Source organism: Coptis chinensis, chromosome 4 (genome assembly GCF_015680905.1).
Source record: "Coptis chinensis isolate HL-2020 chromosome 4, ASM1568090v1, whole genome shotgun sequence".
NCBI classification, from domain to species: domain Eukaryota; kingdom Viridiplantae; phylum Streptophyta; class Magnoliopsida; order Ranunculales; family Ranunculaceae; genus Coptis; species Coptis chinensis.
The window spans coordinates 62277261-62302493 of NC_141459.1; the positions used below are offsets into that span (position 1 = coordinate 62277261).

Below are 25233 nucleotides of genomic sequence, written 5' to 3' on the forward strand. Positions count from 1 at the left end.
ATAATTTAAAACTCTAACGAGTTCACGAATATGCTAGTTCACGAACTCGACCAATTTAAAACTCGGCCGAGTTCAAAACTCGACAATTTAAAACTCGACAGAGTTCACCTACTCCCGAGAAGTTCAAAACTCTGCCAGAATACGGCATGAAGAATACGACAGAGTTCAAGCTAATTAAATAACATTCAAACTTCAACGAAAATACCATTAAAGCATGAAGAATACGACAACGAAAATACCATTAAAGCTAATTAAATTAAATACCATTCAAAGCTAATTAAATTTGCAAAATTATTATATGTACCCAATTTGAATAAAGGTTACCCAATTCGAATAAATTCACTACACAGAAGGTTACCCAATTTGAATAAAGTTCATACACGCGGTTGTCTAATGTTTTCTTCAAATACAGAAACTTGTTTACTTCCAAGTTTCTTGTTCCAAACAACAATATAAACAATTTCATACCCAATAAACGGTTGAACCAAGCGTTTTAAACTTGTTTGCTTGTTACAGTATTCACCCAATTTCACGTTTTAAACAATTGCCAAGAATAAAGTTTACTAGGTTCAACCGTTTAAACAACATCCAACAATATACCCAATTTGTTGTTTACTAATTAAACAACAAATCAAACGAATTAAATGTTCGAAAATACCTTAATCCAGAAGCTTGGTTCAAATTGGAGAAGAAGCCGAGAGAGAGAGAGAGAACCCCAATTTAATTTGTTTTGGTATTTTCGTTTCTTTTTTATTTTGAAATAAACCAAAATTTTGAAATATCGGTAAATATCGGTAAATTGGGTGAATTAGATCTTCACATCTAGAGGGCTTAGATCCGGCGGCTCAGAGAAGTGTGAGATAAAGGGTGTCACTATAAGAGTGGCACCCTAGACAAACCGATATATATATATATATATATATATATATATATATATATATATATATATATATATATATATATATATATATTTACTTTTATAATGAAAAACAATAAACAAAAAAGACATAATTCACCCCATAGAGAAACACATGACTCAAAAATCTGAGAAAACATGCAAGAGTGGAAAACGTGAATTATGTTAAACGTGGACTTAGGATCCGGTATTTACAGCCACACACTCCATAGGGAGGGCCCGGTTACCTTAATGGTGCACTCACCAATATCTGGAAATGAAAGGAATGCGCCAAACACAACAAATTGAGGCATTTATATTCAGATACTCGAGACTTTATCTAACATATGTATGAACATGCAGTTTATCATATATCAACAACCGAAATAGTTGTGGATCATTCTAAAAATAAATATCACAGAAAACAAATCCAAACACAATCAAGCACCAAGATTTCCTATGACGCAACCTAGTGAAATGAAAACGAAGTCGAATAACCCTATAACGTAACCTAGCATGCACCTTCTTTTTCATTTTTGAACGAGAGGGTGTTTTAGTGAATAAGTGTGGAAAAGTGAATGGTTGTGGAGAATATGGTGGATATGGATAAGTTGTAGAAGGAAAGCATGTAAACAATGAGGATGTGGGTTTAGCACAAAACTCATTCATGGTGTAGGTAGGGACTGTTTCAAGTCTGAAAATGAAGGTGTCAAATGCTTGGTTCTTCTGAAGTATTTGTTTACTAGGTGGATTTAAAAAATTATGAATCACAAAAGAAACAAAAGGATCGAGTGCAAACTCGAGATTTCTTTGAAAGGGTGGAAGGAGGGGAGTCGAGGTGGCTGTTGTGCAAAGTAGTTCTTGATAGGGTGAATCATCATCTGCTCTAAGAAACTCATCGAATTCCTCATCTAGATTTGTCATATCCACGTTACTATGATAGTCCTCTATATCTTTGAGAAAGTCGATCATCTATGTCATCCTCATCCGCAATATGTGTATCGACTAGTGTAGGGATGAAAATATTGGAGTCTGAACTTCCAAAGGAAAGAAATTTGGGCATATGATTATCAGGGAACGTGTTGTTGAAATAATCTCGAGCAAAGCTCTCGATCATGCTAACCTCTCCATCTATAGATCGAATCGATAAATGTGTCTTTGTTTTAAAACATTTACTTCAAATGACAAGATGGCCAAAATATGGACATCGAACCATCCGCGACAATTAATGGCGCGTTGGCGGTTGCGCCGGAAAGGGCGCCTCTAAGATGATGGAGACGAGTCGTTAGCGACTTCGTATCGAGGATGACAAAATCAGCCGGGATAGTAAAAATCTTGAACTTTTACCAAAGACATTTTCGACCACACACTTAGGATAATAGACCGATCGCCTAATTGCAACGTCATTTTAGTGGGTTGCATCTCGTCTAGACCTATTTGTCTATACAAATAAAAGCGGGAGTAAGTTAACACTAAGCCCCGGGTCTAATAACGCGGTCGTCATATAAGAATCTCTCCTAAGGTGCATTATGCAGTGGGGCGACCAAGGTCCTTGTACTTAACAATTCCATTATGTTCGATAGAGTTGGGAATTGTTACGTTAAAAGACGTCTTTTGGTATATTGGTCTTACGCCTAGTAGTACACAACTCCTTAAGAAACTTAGCATGGTGTGGTAGCTTTTAATAGCTTCGAGGAAGGGAAGGTTGATAGTTAGATTCTTGAAAACGTCCCCTAATCTCCTCATAATTAGTATTCCTAGTTAACACGGCTAATTTTTGTGGAAACGTGGTTTCGCTATATTTAGCAATGGTATCACCCGGATGTTTAACCGTGGCTTTTGTTTCTTAGGTTGTGTTGTGGCTGGTACCTCTACGGTGGTAGGCTCTTGGGTTTCTATTTCGGTATCTAGTAAAATAGCAGGTGTAGGGGCTACTGGTGGGGTAACTATAGGCATAGTTACTTTGTTATCAACCACTCTGCCAGAACGGAGAGTGGTGATGGCATTTAGCTCACCTATATTTTCATATTCATTACTAGTATTATCGATTACCTCAAAGGCTGTGTTTGTTGTTTTAGGATTAGGTATTGCGTGACTGGCAACACACACTTTGGGTTGGGCTTTATCTTGGGCCAACCGTTGGGTTAAATTATTAACGTTGTAGAAGGCGTTGGTTAGATTGAGCCATGGTTTGGAAAAGTTTTTGGCTCACTTGTATGAAGGTGTCAAGACGATCCGTTGTGTGGGTGTAGTAGTCAGTCACGAGGTGTGGACCGAACTATTTCACGTGAATTATTTATGGGTGGATTTTGATAATTATTATTGACTAGAATAATACCTCTATTAGCATTATAATTATTATAACTACCTTAACCTTGTGCTTGACCTTGTCGAGGTTGCACTTGGTTGTTATAATTATTAAAATTACCCTGACCCTCTCCTTGTCGTGGTGGAGCTTGGTTAAAACTGTGCGTTGGCCTAACATATTGATTATTGTACCCTGGAGGTGTGACGTGTTGGTTATTTCTCCAACCGAAGTTGGGATTTTGTCTCCAAGGGGCGTTAGGTTCACTATTAATGGAATAAGCCTGTTCATAGGCTATAGGGACCGATGGAGTCGGGATCTTTGAGGGCTCCAACAGAAACTACATGGATTTGAATTTACATTCATGACGGGATAGGCTTTTGTTGAGCGAGAAATGGCCTCTACCTTTTTAGTGAGTGATTCGATTAGAGTTTTAAGCTCGGGATGTGTGTTTAATTTCAAACATACCGTGACCCTAATCTGTATTTGAAGAACTAGCGGAGTGGTGGATATCGTCACTACCCCAGTTGTTATTTAAACTTTAGTTTGATCCTCTAAAATTTATAAGCCTCTGAGGCTCCTTTACTTAGAAAACTACACCCATTCATTATGTCTAGGACTTCTTTATGGTGGTGTAGAAGTCCTTTGAAAAAGGCACGAACTAATGTGTCATTCACTAAGTTATGATGTGGACACTCTATAAGGAGATCGGTGAAACAATTCCAAGCCTCTGAAAATGATTCATGAGGATTTTGTCGAAAGAAATGAATCTTGGAAAGCATCTCATCCGTCTTTAGGAGTGGGTAAAAATGTTCCATAAACAAATTTGAACAAGTTTAGCCCACGAGTCCACGAGAATTAGGCGTTTGGGCAGCTTAACCAAGACGCCTTTATTAAGCTAAGGTGAAAGGGAATACCCTGAGTTTAATTTGTTCCGCACCAACCGTAGGATGGTGGAATGTTGTTAGGACTTGTTCAATCCTACGCATGTGTTGATAAGGTTTTTCATGGTCTAAACCATGAAAAACGGGTAACAAATTAAATATGTTTGGGGGAATTCGAAAATCCCCCACTGGGTCTACTAGAACGATGCAAGATTTAGGGCTATGATTAATGATAAAATTGAATAGTCTACCTACGAAATGAACGATGAAACTCAAAACGTAAGTAAACTAAAACTAATTATGATCCTATATTTATCAAAGATTTCTACTCTCAATCCTATGAGATATAGTGGAGTAGAGTGATTCGTTCCACTCCTAGTCCTTCCGCATGTAAATGTTCTCTACGTGTAAGTATTCTTCTTAAGGTCTAATGAGAGATTTACGAAAAGGCAACTAGACTACGATGCAACTACCCACAAGATGCAACTAGTCGGTTATCAAAATAACTAAGGGAATGCTACGTTGATTCGATGATAAGAAGTTAGAGGGGGATTGATTCCACCTTAACTCGACTTAATCCTATTAACGACGAATCATAATCGTAATCCGAATTGAATCGCCCTTGAGAACAATTTAGTTCTTCCTAATCCCTAATTACACATGGCATTCCTACCAATTCATAACTAGCATGTGAACGATTAAACCCATTCTCATGGTGAACTAATCGTTTCTAGAGTGGAAAAGAAATTACGACGATTCTACGATAGTGAGTGAAATCAAGCTTTCATCGGGCTTCTCAACCCCCTCTAATGGAGGTTTAGCCGAGAATCATTACATAATCATTTCGATTAAAGTTAAACTAAACATGATATAAAGAATTGAAATTTACTAATCTAAATTACACAATAATTAAAATCTAATTAATAACTAAGAATTGAATAACAAGTAGTAAATGAATCAGATCTAACACAAATGTAAATGACAAGAATCGAAATTTAACAACTAGCTATTTTATTAATCAAACTAATTAAGAGTAATGATTCTAATAGTTTAATCTAAAACAAGAATTGGATTTGAAATTAAACTTAATTAAAACAATTAAATCTAGATCTAGAAGCTATTCTAATGGCTACTTTCTATTCTAAGCTCCTTTATTTTCTAACCTAAAAATCTACTATTCTCTACTAAACAATCTACCATTAACAAAGAGCTAAGCTTTTGTTTTTATACTTTCAGATCCAAAAATCGTGCATGGGCTTGGAGCCATGTTTTGGGCCAGAGAATCAGGCCCAAAACCCAATTCTTTCAGTCCAGAAAGGCCTCTTCAGCTGCAGTTGGCTTCAACAGACTTTTCGTCCACTTCTGCTCCTCTGATTGGATCATGGCTTAGACCATTGGAAAGCTCTTTCCGAGCCGGTCGTTTTGACATAAGGTAGGCCCTATTCCGAGGTCTGAGTCCAAAGATATGGCCTTCGGAAGTTCTGTTGACTTTGTGTGCTGTTTCTGCCCGCGTCGACTTTTCAGCTTTTGACCGGGCTTTAGAAATGCTTTGTCTTCTTGAATCTTGGCCTTTAATCACGGAACTCCTTAGTAACCGACCTTTGCTTCTTTATCTCGCTAAAGTGGCACATTTCTGCACATAATGGACTTTGAAGCCTGAAATGCATAAAACACGTGTCGGTGTTAACTCTTAATTATTACTCACATAATTGGTCTAAAAGTATGTCTGTTACAAGGGTTAAAACTACAGTTTTGGGCTCTTATCGGGCTATCGCTCAAGGCTTTGTAAAAGTCGGAGAGAGGAGTCTCTCTTTCTTCACCATTATGTCAGGTGTGGTTGGTGGAATAGTAGCTAGAGGTGTAGTGATTGGTATACTCGATAGATTTGTTTGTTGACATTGACGGTTAATTATGTTCGGTGTTTTTCTCCGACCAGACTTTAATCTCATGCAAGTCTAAGTCTAAACACGACAACACTCCAAACAATCTTGATATTTTAGTATAAACCTCTAACTAGAGATGCGAGGTATGGAAGAAAGGAATACCTGATAGCGTCCTTGCTTCGCTTATGAATAGCGTCTTGTTTACGCATGTTCAGTGTAAATAGCAAGTTAGAACACTAAAAAACTTAAAAAATCGAAGTTTGAAACAAACCTGTAGAAATCCGGAAAATTCCTCTCAGGCGGGTCGCCGGTGTAAGTTCAAGTTTCTGGTGTTTGTTTGGTCAGCGCTTCCAAGAACTTCGATAGCTTGGTAGGAGGCCCTTTTTTGGCGAGTCACGCTCCATGCAAAAAAAAAAAATTCTGAGGAAGTTTAAAGCTGAAAAAGACAACCACAGTTATAATCGAACAAGGGTAGGTGGGTGAAATGGGACTTTAAGAAGAGTTGTTATACTACGAAAACAATGCGAAAGTGAAACTAAGATGGCAGCGGCGCCATTTGATAAAACATAAAATTGATAGTTTACCTACGAAATGAACGATAAAACTCAAAACGTAAGTAAACTAAAACTATCTTATGTGCCTAAATTTTATTTAAGATTCTACTCTCAATCCTATGATATATAGTGGAGTAGATGATTAGTTCCACTCCTAGTCCTTCCTTCAAGATCTTTGTTTTTCTACGTTATAATTACTCTAAAACTAAAGTCTAATGAGAGATTTTACTGAAATGGCAACTAGACTATGATGCAACTACCCACAAGACGCTTAACTAGTAGACTATTAGAACAACTATGGGAATGCTCGTTTGATTCTATGATAAGGAGTTAGAGGGGATTGATTCCACCTTAACTTCGACTTAATCCTACTAACCACGAATCGTCAGATCCGAATTGAATCGCCCAGCGAGAATAATGCAGTTACTCCTAATCCCTAATTACACATGACAGTTCTACCAATTCATAACTAGCATGTGAGCGATTACACCCATTCTCATGGTGAACTAATCATTTCTAGAGTGGAAAGGAAATTACGGCGACTCTTTACGATAATCGGGATCAAGCTTTCATCAAGGCTTCTCAACCCCCAAATGGAGGTTTAGCCGAGAATCATCACGCTATCATTCCCATGGAATTCAAACAAGACATGATATAAAGATTGAAACTTTGCTTGTTTAAACTCAATTCAAAACTACTAATGTAATAATTTAATTAAACTAATAATGACAATTAATTGAATCTACGAATTGAAACTAAACAATTAATGGAAATGAAACTAACTTATGGAGAACACTATTTTATTAATCTAAGGAATAATAAAACAATGATTCAAATACTAAATTAATAATCTAACTAATCTAAGTCTAGCTATCTACGTAATAAGGGAAATTAGATCTACACAATTGTAAATGACAAGAATCAAAATTGACAAACTAGCTATTTATTTAATCAAACTAATTAAGAATAATGATTCTAAGAGTTTAATCTAAAACAAGAATTAAATTTAAACTAAACTTAATTTTATTACATGAAAACTAGATCTATAATTATCTATAGTTTTAGGTCTAACTAGCTACCATTAACAAAGAGCTAAGCTTTTGTTTTTATATGTTCAGATCCAAAAATTGTGTATGGGCTTGGAGCCATGTTTTGGGCCAGATTCTCTGGCCCAAAACCCAATTCTTCGATCAAAAGGCCTCTTCAGCTGCAGTTGGCTTCAATAGACTTTTCGTCCACTTCTGCTCCTCTGATTGGATCACGGCTTAGACCATTGAAAAGCTCTTTCCGAGCCGGTCGTTTTGAAATAAGGTAGGCCCCATTCCGAGGTCCGAGTCCAAAGATATGGCCTTCGGAGTTCTGGCTTTTGTGTCTTTGTTTCTACCAGCGTCGACTTTTCAGTTTTGGCCGGGCTTGAAGGCTTTGTCTTCTTGAATCTTGGCCTTTAATCATGAAACTCCTTAGTAACCGACCTTTGCTCCTTTATCTCGCTAAAATGGCACATTTCTCGCATTATAATGGACTTTGAAGCCCGAAATGCATAAAAACACGTGATCAGTGTTAACTCTTAATTATTACTCACATAATTGGTCTAAGTATGACTGTTACAGGGTTAAAACTACAGTTTTGGGCTCTTATCAGTTGCTACATTGGGTTGGTTACTAGGGTTTTTGCTATCATCAAGACATTTGAGAAAAAATACAACAAATATGAAGTGTCAGGTGTAGCTGAGCACATCTCACTTGTGATGACCAAGTCTGGTAAGAAGTGGAATGTGGACTTGTTGAAGATGACTTGCAGCTGTTGTAAGTGGCAAATTACAGGCATCCCCTGTGTACATGCAGTTGTTGTCATTAGAAAGAGAAGAGATAAATGGATCTAGTAAGTTTTGTAAAACTTCATTAAATATTGATAAATTTTTTTTAAATTATTTTATGACTCAATACTTGGTTTATAGGTACACTAGTCCTTTTTTCTCTATTGATTCATTTAAAAAGACGTATGCTGGATATGTGATGTCCATTGAGAATTTAGAAGACTGGAAAGTTGTAAGTTGCTAAATATTTATGTTAAATACTTGCGTTAAATACTTCCTGTTATATTGTAACTAATGTATTGTTAAATATCTATTTTGTTGGTGTAGCTTGATAAGATGGTATTTCCTCCTCCATTTGAGTCAAAAGCTGGTAGACCCAAGAAGCAGAGGATAAGAGTTGAAGATGAACCTCAAGCCAAGGGTCCAATGAAAAAATGCAGCAAATGTGGAGTTGTAGGACACAATAGTAGGACTTGCAAGGATAACATGCCGCCAAAGCCAAAGAGGACATGTAAAAAATTATGAATTGTGTTTCTATTTTGGTGGGGATTAGTGTTGAATGAATTATGTTGTTTTGACTTGTATTGTGTATTAGGTATTAGTGAAGATTGCCAAGGAGAGCAGCATGATGCGGCACCTAGAAGGACAAAAAAAGAAAAGAAGTCAGGTGGAGAGACAAGTCAGCAATCTGGTGCAGATATGACCATGGGGGAGACTAGTCAGCAATCTGGTGCAAATGTGAGCATGGGGGAGACAAGTCAACAACCAAGGGTCCCTTTGGTCATTCCTGCGCCACCACTTTTAAGAGGTACATGGAGAGGAGGAAGGGCAGAGGAAATGGTAACAGGGGAGGTAGAGGAAACAGTACCAGGGGAAGGACTGCAATTGGTAACAGAGGAGGAGGAGGAGGAAGTGTTAGTGGTGTCGATGTTGAGTGGTTTAATATTTCTGCACCAGAAATACCATCAGCACCAAGTGGTATAACCCAGCCACTATATTATGATCCACTCACCCAAACCCAGTGAGGTGAATTTTGTTTTTTATGTGTTGTTAGATTTTTTTTGCAAATACATTGACATGCCGACTGTCAGTTGCTATGTCTTGTTGTTTTCAGACTATATTTTGATGACTGGACATGTTTATCAAAGCAATCAACTCTGCGAGATGGTCCTCCTGTGAAGAGAGCGGGAGGCTTGTCTCTTGTTTACTTCAGGATTCATTGGACCTAGACTTACCAGTGTAAATACAACCCATCGAATTGGAGATACCAGATACTAAAACTTGAGAGCTTTCTTTTTTACATTCTACTGTATGTACAGAGTCTAATCCATTGATATTGCTAGGTTGCCTGCACAACTTTACATCATAACTTCTCTTTATATCTGAACTAGTCTTGATTTTATTTCTAGGGTCGACACCTCTTATTACTGCTTTAGAAGAAGCCTTTTAGCGCAAGAAAGTCTGGTTTGATAAAACAATGATTCAGTAATACGATAATTCTAACAACAAAGTGACCTTTTGGCGCAAGAACCATAACATTACATGCATGGTAAAAGTAGATAACATAACAACTTTTTCTTATTCTAATATGTGTTACAGAATAATCCTATTTACAAGAGACTTCAAAAGATTTTTATTCTATGCCCCAAGCATCCCTTAGCAATGTTAATGAATAGCGCACATACAGGGGCGGACCTAGGAAAGGGCTAACAGGGGCTATAGCCCCCATCTAACTTCCCCACCAAAAAAAAAAAATATTTATAATCCAATTAATGGGCATTACTATATTTATATTTATATATCCATTCTAGATATATATACCTACTTTCATCCAAGGCCCAAAATTTCGATGTCATATTAATATGTTTTTGGGCATGTTTCTAAAATATCAATCTCACCCATATAAAATCTCCGGATATATCGGATATTTCATCTTTGATCTATATCGTTAAACTATAGGTCCATTCTAGATATATATACCTACTTTCATTAGTTTCATCTAGGCCCCACCCTTCATAAAAAAGTTTATACATTTCAACTTCATAATAGCCCCCTTGAGTAAAATTCTGGTTCCGCCTCTGCGCACATACCCACTAGCAGTGTTACAATTAATTTATGTGTGTCCAACAACATACTTCTGTTAAAGTTTTTTTTTTAATGAAACATTTACCAAGGGTATGTCACGTTACCTTTTAATCTCCACAACTTTAAAAGTCACGTGAGAAGCTTGTGCAGGGGCAAAAATGGGTTTAAGAAAATTATCTATTTAAACCGACCGGTTTTGGTTCTGGCGCTAGTTCATTTGGAGAAAAAGGGACCAAACCCTAATAAATGAAAAAAAAGGGCCAAAACCTAATTATGGCTAAATATTAGGAGGCAAAACCTAAAAACCCCAATAAGAAAATTGTATTTAGGCTTTATGTGGTCCAAAACTCCAAATTATTACTAAGCATCTACTCACTACACAAAATAATTTGGATTGGATTTGTAAAATTAAATTAATGCATATTGGAGGGATTTATAGGTATCTATTCCAGATCTAATATTTCAATGATCTAACTTGGAAAAGCAGTGGTAAAAGTAATAAATTTTTCATCAGACTTTTTTAATGACCTCTTCAGACACGAACTGCAACATTTAAACATCCTTGGTATCTACTTCTGAAACTAGAAAGCAAACAAGTGAAAAAGCAAAGGATTACATATGACATCAGAAGTGGTTTCATTAAGCAAAAAGTCTATTAAAGGTACACCAGAATTTGATTTAAGGAACAATCCTCAGAACAAACACTTGTTTCCTTGGGCAGAACTTCAACAATTTGAATCCTAATGGTTAACACTCAAATTACATCAATAGCCGGAGCCTCCTGCTAACTCAACTAATTAACACTCTGAGCAAATTAATTGATTCCTCACAGTGATAAACATCCAAAACATAAAACCAAGGTTCTAGAACCAAACTGTTCCCAGAAAATCTGTTCCCAGTTTATTGGCTCAGTATCTCTACCCACAGTTAAGCATGCAGCAATGTCAACCGATCTTAGTAGATCCATTATCCCTCCAAAAACTTATGGGCAGTCTTCTGCTACCTAGGGGACTTCTTAAAAAAAAAAAATCACCATAGTATGATTTCTTTCAATTCTCAGCTTCCGATTCAATAACAGGGAGAATGTTGAAAGCTGCTGAACTAAGATGCATACCCCGAACTACCCCTCCATAATCCAGCTTTATCCTATGGCAGAGGAGTAAGATTGCATCCCAAAGAGCTGTTCTTCCCTGGGAAAAGACAGAAAATATGGTGACCAATATTCTACTCAATACCATCCCGGTAGGGTATAACCCACCTGTGGCTTTAATACACATGTTAATACTGTAAATTGTACATGCAACATTATTGGAACATGAAAAACGAACAAAACATATGAGTTTTTCATTTACTAAAATAATGTAGGGTTTCTATCTTTAAGACACTACACGATATGGATTATGATAACCATACTCTAATATGTAATTCAGATATGATACCCCAACAAATAACTATGATTATACACTTCTCCTCAATAGTAGGTCTCGTCATCCTACTTAAACTCAGTTCGTAAATACAGGGGAAAAATAATCTACCAAAATCCCAATCAAAAAAGTCATAAACCAAGATCTACTTTCATCTCAAATGAAACATATTCAATCTTGAAGTTACCTGAAGAGAGAACTGCAGCTTCTTGTCCCAGTACAATGCAAAAAGTGGAGGGCTTTGCTTTCCAACGACGGCAATGCAAGCTCCTGGATGAAGAACAGGAGGTACACCAGATATGACAGCGACATATTTCTCAGGAAACCTCTCCTTTGGAGGCAAAACTCCTATAAACAACGGATTCTTGCTAGATTGTGCACTAGCATATAATGTAGGATCCACGTGTAACATCCATTTTGGGTGTTCCAAGAAAGCACAAAATAGATATAGCAGCAAATGAGAATCAGTGGGAAGCTCAAGAGTCCACTTCTTATTCACCTTGTCATAAACCTCCCCACTTCCCATATATTCATAATTCTTCAAGCAAGTTCCTTCTGCAAGCTCTGCAATGTCACAAGTGGAAACATTGTGTTGTACTGGTCAAATAGATTGCACAAAATTAACTAGGACAGCTTCACTTTTAACAGAAAAGAAACTCAGAGACAATCATAAAATAAGCCAAGAAGGAAAACCCTACCTCTAATCCTCTGAACTGTATAATCGGCCCGGACACTGCTTTGTGGCAGCAATCCCTTAACCCACTCGCCCTTCATCAGTGCGTGCGACCTTTGGTGTTCAGTGATTGCATCTACACACTCCTGTAGCAGGTTTTTCTGCTCGGGTTGCAGTAAATTGGTTGTAGGTTGGTTTGCTGTCAACAGAAGCAGAAGAAATACAAAATACAGATCGATAAGCAACATAACACTTTTGAAGGGAGAGAGAAATTTCAGGAAGTTCAGAAATACAGGCCAAACATGGGAAGTAGTTAGAAATAGAATTTAAGAGATGTGGAGTTATATATACAGACACAAGTATAACAGATTTTTGAAGTAGTCAAGGTGAGATGTTTGCTGGATATGCCCTATATTATGCAAATGGATACCACCTGAGGAAGGTTTTAAGAAATAAATTTTGATGGAGCTATGAAAGCAATTAAACAGGGCTATGGAGGATTATATGGGGTAAAATTTGGTGCAGTCAATCTCTGCTACTATATAGGAGGTAGACCAATCTCTGCTACTATATTGAAGGGAGATGAAATGGTTTTAAGGGGATGTTCGAAGATGAACTATACATAGGTCAAAGTGGCCTCAGATTCTATGAGAGCAGTTAAAGTACTTATGGGAGAAGAGAAGGAACCATGGTACTGCTGGAACATAGTTGCTGCTTTTAGACGACTAATTGAATCATTTGAATACGTAAGTACTAGTCGTGTTTTCTGAGAAGGCAATACAGCAGAAAATTTGCTTGCTGCTATAGGTGAGGTTAATGATGATTGTTGTATGTTCTTTTTACCTCCCCTTCATGAAAACGTTTCAAATACTGTATGGGAGGACAAGGAAGGAAATATCTATGTAACATTTTGATATTAATGGAAACAACTTTGCTCAACAAAAAAAAAACAAAAATTGAAGGGAAGATACATGGAAAGCTGTGAGTTAAACTATTGCATTTGCTTCAGGGGGAGAATCACGTTCCCACTCATTGGCAAAAGTGAAAAAATAGAAAACATTTGAAGGTAAAACGAAGTGAAAAAACAAAGCGAAAGTTTGTGTGTGTGTGTGTTTGTTTTCCTGGGGTGTGGTGTATGGAGGGGGGGTTGACAATAGGCACACATGGCAGAATATCATTTTGCCAATGTTTCATTTTGCAATTTGCAAAAACGCCACTACTTATCATTTGCAAATCTGCAATATCGTTTCCTAGAATTTATCTTCTTCTTTTTTATTTTTATTTTGGGCTCATCAACAGTGCAAAGCGGGTAACTGGAAAGAACTCACCAAGACTGGATATTTTCAAATCCACGTCACAGATGAAAGTGACACTAAAATGAGATAAAAAGAAAAACAAAGTACGAAGATGCGCATCGCTTCAACTATGTCAAAAATACAAACAATATTTAACAGTTTTACACGAAACATTCGAAGTCCGTAGGAATCAGAAGATGTGTATAGTAATAAACCCCAAAGTTTGTTTGCATGAAGTGAATCCAAAATATAGTGCCATAGGCACGGAACCCAAATACAGTAAACTTACTAGTAGGAGCATCAAGAGCTTGCACTAGTTTAGCACGGAGCTGATGAAGATGCCCATCTTCATCCATCGCAAATGCTGGTTGCCATTCTTTTGTCCCATCGACCGGAGACACTGTTGAAGGAACTGTGCTACTTGTGGAGTCACTACCCACTTGACTAATAGTGATTGCATAACCAAGTCTAGCAGCTGCATGATTTACCTAAAATCACAAGGATAATTAGACACAAAATTAAACAAAAGATAAACAAACCGGACTTTCCTTAGTCTAAGACTCCAATATGCAAATATAAAAGGTGACGACAGACCTGAATATGAGTTGTTTCAATCTTGTCGATTAGTGGATTTAATAGCACTGAAGAAAACCACTGCCTAAGACGGTCTCTCCACTCCTCAATTTCAGGGTATATACCCAAATTCTCAAAGGCTTCAATTGACTCTTCCATCGACATGGGCGGAGGAAGGTCGCCCTCACCTTTCTTCGGGGGTGTACTAAATTTCTGAGAGCTGGGGGACATCCTTACAGGCCTAAGTGGTGTACTCCTTGTAGTTCCCGAGGTATTAGCAGAATTCACAGTACTAGGACTAGCTATTCCAAAACCACCAACGGCTGGTGGAGGAGTGGTAGTCTGCTTTTCAGCCAATTCCGAAATTTTTTCATCAACATCCACCAAGAACTGTTCAAGCATTTCCTCATTAGCAATATCCTTTCGAGGAGGGGTGCGCTGCTTTGACCATGGACTTGACACATTTCTTTCTAGTCCAGGAGAGGTCTTCACTAATGACCCCTGCAAAGAAGGCGAGGAGACAAGATACAGTGAAGTAGACGGAGATCCAGGGGATTTAGACGATGACGGTGTTGTATAACGAGAACTCATCTTGTTACTTCCACTAACAGTGCTGCCTGCCTTGTAGGGACTTTTTGGACTAGAGCCATTATTCCGATGTAATGGGAAAAGGGCAGTAGAAGGAGAAGACCATCCTCCCGAGTAAGGCATCCTAGACTTGGGGGGTTTCTTAGCAGGAGACTCATACTCAGGTTCTAATTTTTCAATTGCTTTTGGTTTTATTCCAACAAGTCCTAGTTGATGTTCCGAGAGATGTTTCTGCTCCTTATTACCACTTGTTCTGGTAGAAGAAGAAGAATATCCTCCTCCACTAGCTCTTTGCAATAAAAACGCTCTAACAAAGGCAATAACAGTCCCTACGAACACGAAACCCACGATAACCTGTATAATCTTCGCAACCAAATCTGAAAAAACAACACAAGGAAAACTAAGTTTTAAAAAAGTTGTATAGTATGTATTTGACATTATGCTTCAGTAAAGTGTCTACTTACATGCCGCAGATTGAGAAACATGTTTGACAAGTCTCAAATTGTTAATAAACCCATCTTCCCTACAATAAGTTAAAATGGAAAGACTGTTAATTAAAATGAAAAATATAATGATTTAGACAAGAATGTTGTTAAGCGGTTACCTGGAAAAGATGGTGAGGAGAAGGAAAGCGGAAATAGTGGAGAGAGAAAAGATTGTTAGAAAAGTAGACTTTGTTGGACGGAGACTGTTTGCTGTTAGGACAGCTGATACAGATGGATTCTGGTAGGTACGGAACTTTGTTCCTTCCATTACGACCGGACCAGGCTGCTTATAAATTTGGAAGGCAGTGAGAGGGAAGAGAATTTGGTTGTGTTTTTATTTGAGAGTTGAGACTAGTACATAACCACTGAAAAACCCAACCGAATCCCGCCCAGCAGAAGTCTCACAAAAAAAGCCCAAAGGCCCACCAAAATTCCGACAGCCTTTGTTGACTTTAACAAGGATCCACTACTCTTGTTGCCCTTTATTATTCTAGAATAACTTTGTGGACATACTATTAATTGCTGTCCACAAGACAGTATGTGCTGATTGGTGGAGTTGGTGCCCCAAAAAACTGTTTATTATGCCGAAAAAATTGTTTATGTGCTCAAAAATGGTTTAGACCAATAAAAAGCTGTTGTTTGTGGGCAAATTCGTTTTCTTATTATTTTGCCCACACCCTATAAATCTTTAGATCCGTCATGTCGTAAGTTAGATCCAAAAATTAGAGTTGTTTTTGGGGAGCCTACACTTTCCTTTTTTATTACATTTGCCTAATTTTATCTAATTTAACTTTACTTTTATAATAGTTTAGTAGTAGGCCCCAAAAGTGAAATATTATAAAGAGACTGTCAGCACCGAAAAACAGCCCATAACAAATTTTTGTCCCACAAAAAATCAAAATTCCAGCTCATATGGCTAACATTAGACACGTGTCAATAAAACAACACTTGTTAGAACCGAGTTACAGCTCAAACGGCTCACTCGCCCACTCCCCTTATAAGTAGTAGAGATATTTCCCCAGGGGCAAGAATCGGTTCAGGTGTATCCAAACCCGATTCGATAATGGAATAGAATTTCTTTGACTGATATATGCTATCATGGAAATGGTCAAATGGTGCGGGTTTGGACCCGAAGATGTGGATATATAACTAATCCATTTAATGGGCCGGGCCCGCTAGCCCAATGGCCGATTTGTTTGTGTAAGTGTGAATACGGAGAGTTGGAGTGATGAAAAAAAGGCGTATAAGTAGGACGAACCTGCAAACGAGAAAGTTAGTGACCGAAAGGAAAGTTGCTGATACAAAATACTGGTATGTATTCTTCACTTTTCTTGTCTTGGAGATGTCATTGTTTATCTTAACTCTTTTAATCTGTTTACTTGTTAAATTGAATGAGCAAAGTAAAACATCTTAGGAAATCATGATCACTTCATTTTTCTTTTCACACACATGCTTCCTTTGTATGTTACTTTAAGACCATTACCTTAAATTATGTTTCACATTGTTACATATATCATATGGTGAGGGTTTTAGTATCCAAGTAATATACGTTGTTCAACATCTAAGCTAATAAATTAATACAGTTCAATTGCTCTGTTATTTTCAGGTAATTCACCTTCTTCGTTCAGAGCCCACCGTGTTTCTATATACTAGTGGTAGACTAAACCTAGTTTCATCATTTCTTCGTTTCGAACATTGAGTTTTTGCTCGTTTTTCGAGTTTGAGCTTGTTGAGTTGTTATGAACCATTTTATCCCAGAGTACATGCCAGCTCAAACATTTTCCTCTTCCTCCTAAACATAAAAATCAAAAGTGTTTGCTGTTTTGTAAGTGAAAATTGAAAGATGGAAGGGAGTTTAAATCCTAATAAGAAATTGAAATCCCCTGAAAAAATAAAGAAAAAGATTGACAGGATTAGTAGGTTACCCGAAGAAGTTCTTCATCATATTCTCTCTTTCTTGGACATGTCTCAAATTATTCAAACAAGCCTTCTTTCAAAAAGATGGAGGTATATATGGGTATCTCTTCCATATCTCAACTTCAATGATTTAGCTTGGAAAAGCAGTGGTGAAAGTAAATGTTTCATTGACTTTGTTCATAATGTTCTTCTTTACCGTGACAACTCCCCTGTCTATAAATTTTGTCTTGATTGTTTTATTTGCGACCGTGATCGTAGTGAAGACCGCATTTGTTCCATGGTCATTGCGGCAGTGAGAAAAAATACTCAGGAGGTTCATGTGAATATTAGGCAACAAGAAATCGTTGAATTGCCTCACTCTGTATTTGTTTCAGAAATTAGAGTATTCACTTTGCATACTGATTTTCCAGTCCAGTTGCCAAATTCAGTGGGTACAGCTGCACATCTGAAAACTTTAAAATTGGTATCAGCGAAACTTCCAAAAGGCGATTTGAATGGGGAATTAGTCTTGAGTTGCCCAGTTTTGGAAATCTTGCTCTTACATAACTGTGAATCTAAACACCTCAACGTTTTCACTATTTCTGCTTTTGTTTTAAAGAATTTGGTGGTCAATCACTCTTATTTTCCTGAGGCTAGTCCTTGTAAGATCAAGATTTGTACTCCAAACCTCTTATCGTTGCGATTAGAATGTGACATGTATAAAGATTACTCTCTGGAGAAACTTTCTTCTCTAGTTAGTGCTAAGCTTCAGTTTAGTCTCTCTTTGGAAGGGAATGCTCAGCGTGTCTGTCGAATTCTTGAAGGGCTTTATAGTGTAACAACTTTGACATGGACCACTGATTCTGGCCACTGGCTTAAGGTAAGTTTATGATTCAAGTAGCTTGTTATTTTATTTTTTATTTATTTCAGTACAACATTAACGGTCGCTACAAGTGAAAATTTTGACAAGAACCTTACATGAGAAATGGTATTCTTTGCTACATAGTAAACATAGAAGTTGTAGATCACTACTGTCAAATAACACTAGTGAAGTAGTGAATACATTGTCTTAATCAGCCTCACCATTTAAAGAGTGAAATAAAACAATCAAGACAAATTATAAAGAGTGTATCATTATACACTACTTTCTCACTTATTGTAGATGGGCCAGATTCCATTGTAATCTAGAAAACTAGAAATTTTCTGTCGAGTAATCTAGACATTTTTTTATGTAGTTCAACCATTGTAGATGGGGCAGATTCCACGAAGGAACTAGATTATATTCAGACTTTTAAATGGCTTCAATAAATTCTTTTACCAATTTTGTTGGCACATAATACAAAGAGATGCCGTTAGAGCTGCAAGCTACAACAAAAACAGGCTACCCGCAAGCTATGATTCCACTTTCCTGGTACTAATTCCTTAAGCGAAAATAGCCTGTAGAGTGTAGACCAAACTGGTAAAGGCCTATTTATATGTCGAAGATCAGCTACAATCATCACTAAGATCTTTGCTACCAGGGTCACTCATAAAACTACGAGAGTTATCTTAAAAGAACAGTGCAATTTCATACCTAAGAGAGACGTGAAGTAAACTCAAGAATAAAGGTATTTGTATGAAAATAGACATGAATCAGGCTTCTGAGACATTCATTTGGAGCTTTCTCTGACTGGTTCTCAAACACTTTGGCTTCACTTAGTAACAAATCTCTTGGATATAGGGTGCAATAAACAATCACTCTTCATCTATTATATTAAGTGGAATTCCTATTGGTTATTTTGATGCATACAGAGAGGTGACTGAGACAGGGTGACCTCCCTCTCTCGCCTTTGGGGAGGGTCTATTTAGAGGATCAAATGGCTTTATGCTAGTAATAGGATAAAATGAATGGTGGTGAACAGCTGGTTATTCAAGTCTTACTCACTTAAAGTTTGCTTGTGATCTTCCTTATCACCAATGCTAGCAAAAGAATCCTGGGGAATGTGTCTGGCTTCTTGGAGAGAGACCTAACAATCTATTGGAAAAATCATCAGTAAGGAGAAATGTAATACCTTCATGAATGACATCTCTAATGCCAAGAAGGTGGAAGTTCAGAATACATTTGGAATTAAATGGGGAACTCTACTTGAGAGGTATTTGGGTGTGCCCTAGCTCTGCTAGTTGAGACTTACTTTCAGAAAAAATCATTAAGCTGGGCTGTTAGAGCACTGTTTCCAAGGGGAGATCCGATTTGCTAAACACATGCTTACTAGTGTAACAATCCATAATATGGCAGACTACTAGTGACCGACCTCAGTTTAAAAAAGAATATGTAACCATGCTTAGGAACTTTCTTTTGTCAGGTAATCCGTCTGAAAAAAGTTGATTGCTGTTTGTGGGATAATGCGCGGATGCCAAAAGATGAAGGGGGCATTGGAATGAAGAATTCACAGGCATCAACATGGATATGCTAATAGAGCAAGCATGGGCATTGCAGAATGAAAATGCCCACTGTGCCAGATGTTAAGAAAGCAGGGATCTGAAACATCAAATGTTTGAACTGAAGTTAAGTTAGCGCTGAAAGAACTGCCCAACCCCTAGTCATGGGTCTCTGGAAATGGAGATGATGTTCATGTTAGTTTATTTTACTGGCTGGAAAGATGGAATAGAAAGTGGCAACAGATTTGGGAAGGCAATCAAATTGTCTCTTAGTAAGTACATATGCAGAGGGAGAGGGGGGGGGGGGGGGACGAAACATCAATTGTTTGAAGTGAAGTTAAACTGAAGAACTGCCCAACCACTACTCATGATCAAATGGAGATGATATTCACGTCTTAGAATTTTATTGGCTGGAAGGCAAGTCGTCCTTCTCTTAGAAAGTACGTCAATATGAATGGATGGAACTTCTTTTGCATCCTGAATCGGGTGTACCTGAATCAGGTCAGGGTATTTATATTTAGAACTTCTGGCTCCAGTACCTGAACAAAAAATGAAACAAGTGTTACGGATGAATTCAACCAATGGCCTCTTCTCTGTTAAAACGACTTAAGGTTGTCATAAAAAGGCCAAAACCTCGTTTGTACTGCTTAATATACACTGGCGAAGATGGACCCCTAAACCTACTGTGATGGGAATTATGCATGGTTATGCATGGTCGGTTGCATGCAGATGACAAACTACTTTAGATGAAAATTAAAGCTTGCTTCGTTATGTTGATTGCGAACATAAAGTTGAAACACAGGCTTACCCATTCTTCGAATGCGTATACTTAGATATTCTGGAGAACAGTAGCATACTGGTTTTGTGAAAACAGGTGGTCTACACCATGCTGATATGCTAAAATACTTCAAGGCTAAAAGATCTATCATGCAGGATCTATTGCCAGCTTGTTGTACGCAGTGAAGAATGCTACCAGGACAGATATTCAAATAACTACTCATCCTGGCATGTAAATGACAGTATTCAATACCTTAACTCTTTGTACAATTTTAATGTCGAAGCTTGAGTGATATTGGTCAGCTCCTCCTACTAACATCTTCAAGTTGAACATAGATGGAGGGTCTAAACTCTAAAGCCACCTGTTACAGCATAATGGAAGTGGAGTATTGGAACAAATATACAATGTGGGTGCATTCATTGGAGGTCTGTGTAACACCACCAATTATGTAGTTACAACTATTCTATTGAGTAAAGAAGGAATTACTAAAGCCATTGGAGAAGAACGGAGAGACTCGTGGATAGAGAGCGATTCAGATGCTGCTGCACAAGTATTTCATAGGGACAAAGTTCAGTGGAGCATTCATGCAAAATTGGAACAATTAACTGTTCGGTTGTAGGGCTACCTTTTAATAGTACGCGGCATGAAATGAACGTCAAAGTGCTGATGTATGTGCCCAGAAAGGTGTTGCCCTTGGTCAAAGGAGACAAGTCATGGTAGGATCACAGACCACCCTTCCTTAATAGTGGAAAATCCAACAACTGCATGTTACCTAAGTTACATTGACACGGACACATGTGTCTGTATCCGACATGGATACAAAGTGTCTGACACGGCTAAATATTAGAAAGTTAGGTATATCACATACGATATGTGTCCGTGTGTGTCTGACACGGACATGTGGATATGTGTTGATTTTTTTTGAAATATGAAGTGTCCATGTAACATAGCATATTGCAGATGCTTAACTAAACCCCTTAAGGCTAGGCCAAGTTATTGGTGGTGAGAACTGTCTAAGTTAAAGGTTGGTGCCTTGTGGCACTTGCATCATGCCATATTCAACAATATACCAGCATCTGCTGATTGGAACTACTTAGATAACAATGGTATTCTTCCTTATTTGAATGTTATTATTTTGTATACCTTTAATCTTCTCGGATAGTGTAATTCACTTTTATCAGCTTAAGCATTTTTTTTTCTTATTTTGTGCTCTGTTTGTACAACCATTTATTTTGATGACTCATTTTTGGTTTGTTAGGCTTTCTTAGCGTCCCCAGGTGTCTTGGATCGATTGCACAAGCCATTTCATAATCTGAAGTATTTGATGCTTTGCAAGTATAATGCTTTTTATCTTAATGAAGTCGTGAGATTTCTTGGGTTCTTTCCTTATTTAAAAACTCTTTCCCTGCAAATGGCTCAGGTATGAACTGAACATTCTCTTAGGCTTTACTCTACAGCATAAGCTCCATATAGTATATTTGATTTGAAAAGACACATAAGTGAATGCGATAACTATGGAGCAATGAAATTGTTTTGGTTGGTTCTTTTACAGAAATGGATATGATTCCAACTATTGTTTTTTCCTGTAATTAGGGTCAATACAGATCTGGAAATGATGAACAGTTTTCACTTGCGTGCATACTTCATCAACTCAGATATGTTGAGATCCATAATCTCCAAGGGTGTGAACTTGAACTAAAGTTTCTCAAGTTTGTACTGAAGAATGCAATGGCCTTAAAGAAGATTACTATTGTTAAAGCTAAAGGATTACTGTGGGCTAAGCAAGAGGAACTGGTAAATTTCAGTAACAGACTACAATCTCTACCTGGAACCTCCTCAAGGGTGAAGATATTTATCTCTTAATTGGACATGGTATTGGGATGCGTACTGTGTATAAGGGACTTCTGGTGTCATTTAGACATGGTTCATGCCTTCAAGTACTTTTCTTGTATATAAGTTACTCTGTGCATCTTAAACATCAACACATTCTTTTAAGGCCTTAACGGTTACGCCAACATAATGTGCTGCAAATGAAAAAATATGTCTACAACGTATCGCCCATTGTCTCCAAGTTAATATCTTATATGTATTTCTTGTACTTTGTTTAGGAATACTAAGTGAGGCATCTTATATAATGATTTTTGTTGATTTCTTGCTTTCTAATTACGATCAGGATAGGAAATCTCGAAATAGCTCTTCAGGGCATTTTGTCTTTTCTGTTCAGCGTATCTTCTCAGAGACACTTAACTGGCTTGGGATCACAAATAGCGAATTGTAACGAATAACCGGCGAATTGTAACGAATAACCGATGATGCGTGGCCATTTTGGGTGGAAGTCTGGAAGATTAACAAATGTAGCATAGCTTACAAAGCCTTACATGCAAATGCGGTCCAGTCTCATCGCTCTCACATGAAATTGACAGTAGTGGGTGTTAAGGTAGAATCTCAGATTTTACCGAAACAAAATGCACCTATGAAAGGGAAAATGTTGACCACCTTATAGAAACATGTCAAAATCAAAATAATATAGTTTGTGCAAGTACTACACCAATGTCATTTATTCATAATCGTCTTCGGAATTTCTGATTTTCGGGATACATTGCATAATGACATAATGATAATAGGGTAATATCCTAAACAAGGCAAGAAAAGTACTATTTCTTCTCAATCTAGCCAAAACACTCAATTTTGACATATTCAAAGGAAATTTGACACTTTTGCCTTTTAGACTTGGGAGACAAACCCTCTCTCACTCTTCTTACACAATCTGCAACACTTTCTTTTATATGATGTGACCTTACAGTCAACATACACTATAAGACGATCTTAAATATTCGCACTAAAAAATCTGGACCGTTAGATTAAAGTCGAATTAGAGGAAAGAAATGATAGTATTTTGTTCAGTGTAGAGAAGTAGCTATCACATATTGAAAATAACAATAAATTAAATAACTATCAACAACTTTAATATTATTGTCACATAGACAGCTTATACCTCGGTTTCCGCACTCCCAAATTCCAAAACTTTATTTGTACCAATCTCAAAAACACAAAAACTTGTTACTTTCTTCTTCTTTCTCATTGTCTTTCGCCTTTTCGATTTGTTTATGAAATAATAGAAGAAAACAATAACATAAACATCAACAAAAGTAAAGCTTAGGGTCTAAAGGTTATTATTGTTTTCTTCTTATTTTATATATGTTGTTTTGCATGGGTTGTTGCTGCCGTGGGTTTTACTATGCTTTGAAGGTGGTCCAAAAGTTTTCTTTTGTTTACTATCAATTATTTACTATCTAGTATTTATTGTAGATTTTGTGTCATAAATGTGAACCCAGTTTTAAAGGTGGGAGCTTTTACTATTTTAAAAAACTGATTTTTTGTTTTTGTTTTTAGGTGGTACTTTAGAAGTTCTAATTTACTACGGGGGGATGAAATGAAAATCGACAATCATGGTCTGTATAGGTATGTTGGTGGTGAGGTTAAACTGAGAGTGTTATGTAAGACAGTATTGTATAAAGGCTTCGTTAGTATTGTTGAAGATGCTTGTTCAAATAGTAGACTAGAGTTTTCATTGTGGTACTTGATGAGTAAGAACCCATGTAGAATTAGCCACGAAATACAGATTATGTAAACATGATCAAGAGGCATGAAAAGTATCTAACCAAAACTATGAAGGTATGGGTTATTAAGGAAGAAAGTCTTGCAAGATTTGTTGTTCAAAGAAGTTAAGGAAAAGGTGTTGCTATGAAAGAAAAAGTGCATGTTGAATTGAAGGATGAACATGTTTAGTTGAAGCATAAGTCTACCAAATCATCTCCTGGAATAAATAGATTGAAGAATCCAAATGTGCATGTTGTATTGAATGATGAACCTGTTCAGTTGAAGCACAACTCTACCACATCATCTCCTAGACTAAGCAAATTGAAGAATCCAAATGTGTATATTGAGTTGTTTAAAGAAGAAGTTGAAAACCTTCTGATAGTTCAAGTTTCAGCAGGTTTATATCAAGTACCTTGTTCTCAAATCATGTTATAATTAGCTTGAGCAAGGGTTCGTCCCATGCCTAACTCCTAGCGCACTTGGTTCACAACTTTACTCAACTACTTCACAAGAGAACTTATATGAGAGAAGGGTTTGATTTGATGTTTTTACACTACACTTGACTTTGATTTCTTTAAACTTACAACTAATGTAAATTTATCTTTTAACTACTTATAAGAGAATTGAGAGAGAGAAAAAGATGTGGAGAGTTAAGTCCACTCAGCAAGGATAACTACCATTTTAAAGACTTCCTTACAAAAACTATAATCATATTCTTAGGTTCATAAACAAACCCAAGAATAGAACTAGAGTTTTATCCTTAGTGGATTTATATTATCTTTAAGAAAACCTACTAGCATGAGGACTTGTTATAGTACTCTATCTCTAGAAGAACCTAACAAGTCCTAGCTTGTTATCAACATCAACTATTGTGGAGTTGATGTGATAACAAGCTTGTGAAAAATTGAAGTAATGAAAGACTCCATTAATGGAGCTTCTCCTCACATGATAACATCATTAACCTTCCCCAAGGGAGGGCTTTAGCTCATGATTCTAGGAGGAATGAACTACAAACAAAAAGAAGAAGAAGTAAGATAGGAAGAAGAAATAGTAGAAGAAGAAGAGATTGCTTTCTTAGAGA

At 37.1% G+C, this 25233-nt stretch overlaps 2 protein-coding genes across 2 annotated transcripts; one reads left to right on the forward strand and one right to left on the reverse strand.

The window, feature by feature from the left end:
- Positions 1-11034: 11034 nt before the first annotated feature.
- On the reverse strand, positions 11035-15796 carry LOC147504304 (cytochrome B561, amino-terminal protein). The gene is made up of 7 exons (XM_086557265.1): positions 15580-15796; positions 15440-15498; positions 14409-15352; positions 14104-14302; positions 12545-12718; positions 12034-12410; positions 11035-11612 (listed from the first exon to the last, which is right to left on the reverse strand). Exons 1-7 carry the CDS (start codon positions 15726-15728, stop codon positions 11472-11474), a joined length of 2043 nt encoding a protein of 680 aa, XP_086413391.1. The 5' UTR covers positions 15729-15796; the 3' UTR covers positions 11035-11471.
- Positions 15797-16628: 832 nt separating this feature from the next.
- Positions 16629-22608, forward strand: LOC147504305 (F-box/LRR-repeat protein At3g58900-like). The gene is made up of 4 exons (XM_086557266.1): positions 16629-16771; positions 17067-18236; positions 21811-21972; positions 22146-22608. Exons 2-4 carry the CDS (start codon positions 17304-17306, stop codon positions 22413-22415), a joined length of 1365 nt encoding a protein of 454 aa, XP_086413392.1. The 5' UTR covers positions 16629-16771; positions 17067-17303; the 3' UTR covers positions 22416-22608.
- Positions 22609-25233: the final 2625 nt, after the last annotated feature.

Excerpts from the sequence above, each read along its gene's own strand:
- LOC147504304 (XM_086557265.1), bottom strand. The coding sequence starts at position 15,728 with ATGGAAGGAACAAAGTTCCGTACCTACCAGAATCCATCTGTATCAGCT. Across the intron at positions 15,499-15,579 it reads CTCCTCACCATCTTTTCCAG|GGAAGATGGGTTTATTAACA; the intron begins GTAACCGCTTAA and ends AACTTATTGTAG. Across the intron at positions 12,411-12,544 it reads TACAGTTCAGAGGATTAGAG|AGCTTGCAGAAGGAACTTGC; the intron begins GTAGGGTTTTCC and ends GTGACATTGCAG.
- LOC147504305 (XM_086557266.1), top strand. The coding sequence starts at position 17,304 with ATGGAAGGGAGTTTAAATCCTAATAAGAAATTGAAATCCCCTGAAAAA. Across the intron at positions 18,237-21,810 it reads ATTCTGGCCACTGGCTTAAG|GCTTTCTTAGCGTCCCCAGG; the intron begins GTAAGTTTATGA and ends TTGGTTTGTTAG. Across the intron at positions 21,973-22,145 it reads TTTCCCTGCAAATGGCTCAG|GGTCAATACAGATCTGGAAA; the intron begins GTATGAACTGAA and ends TCCTGTAATTAG.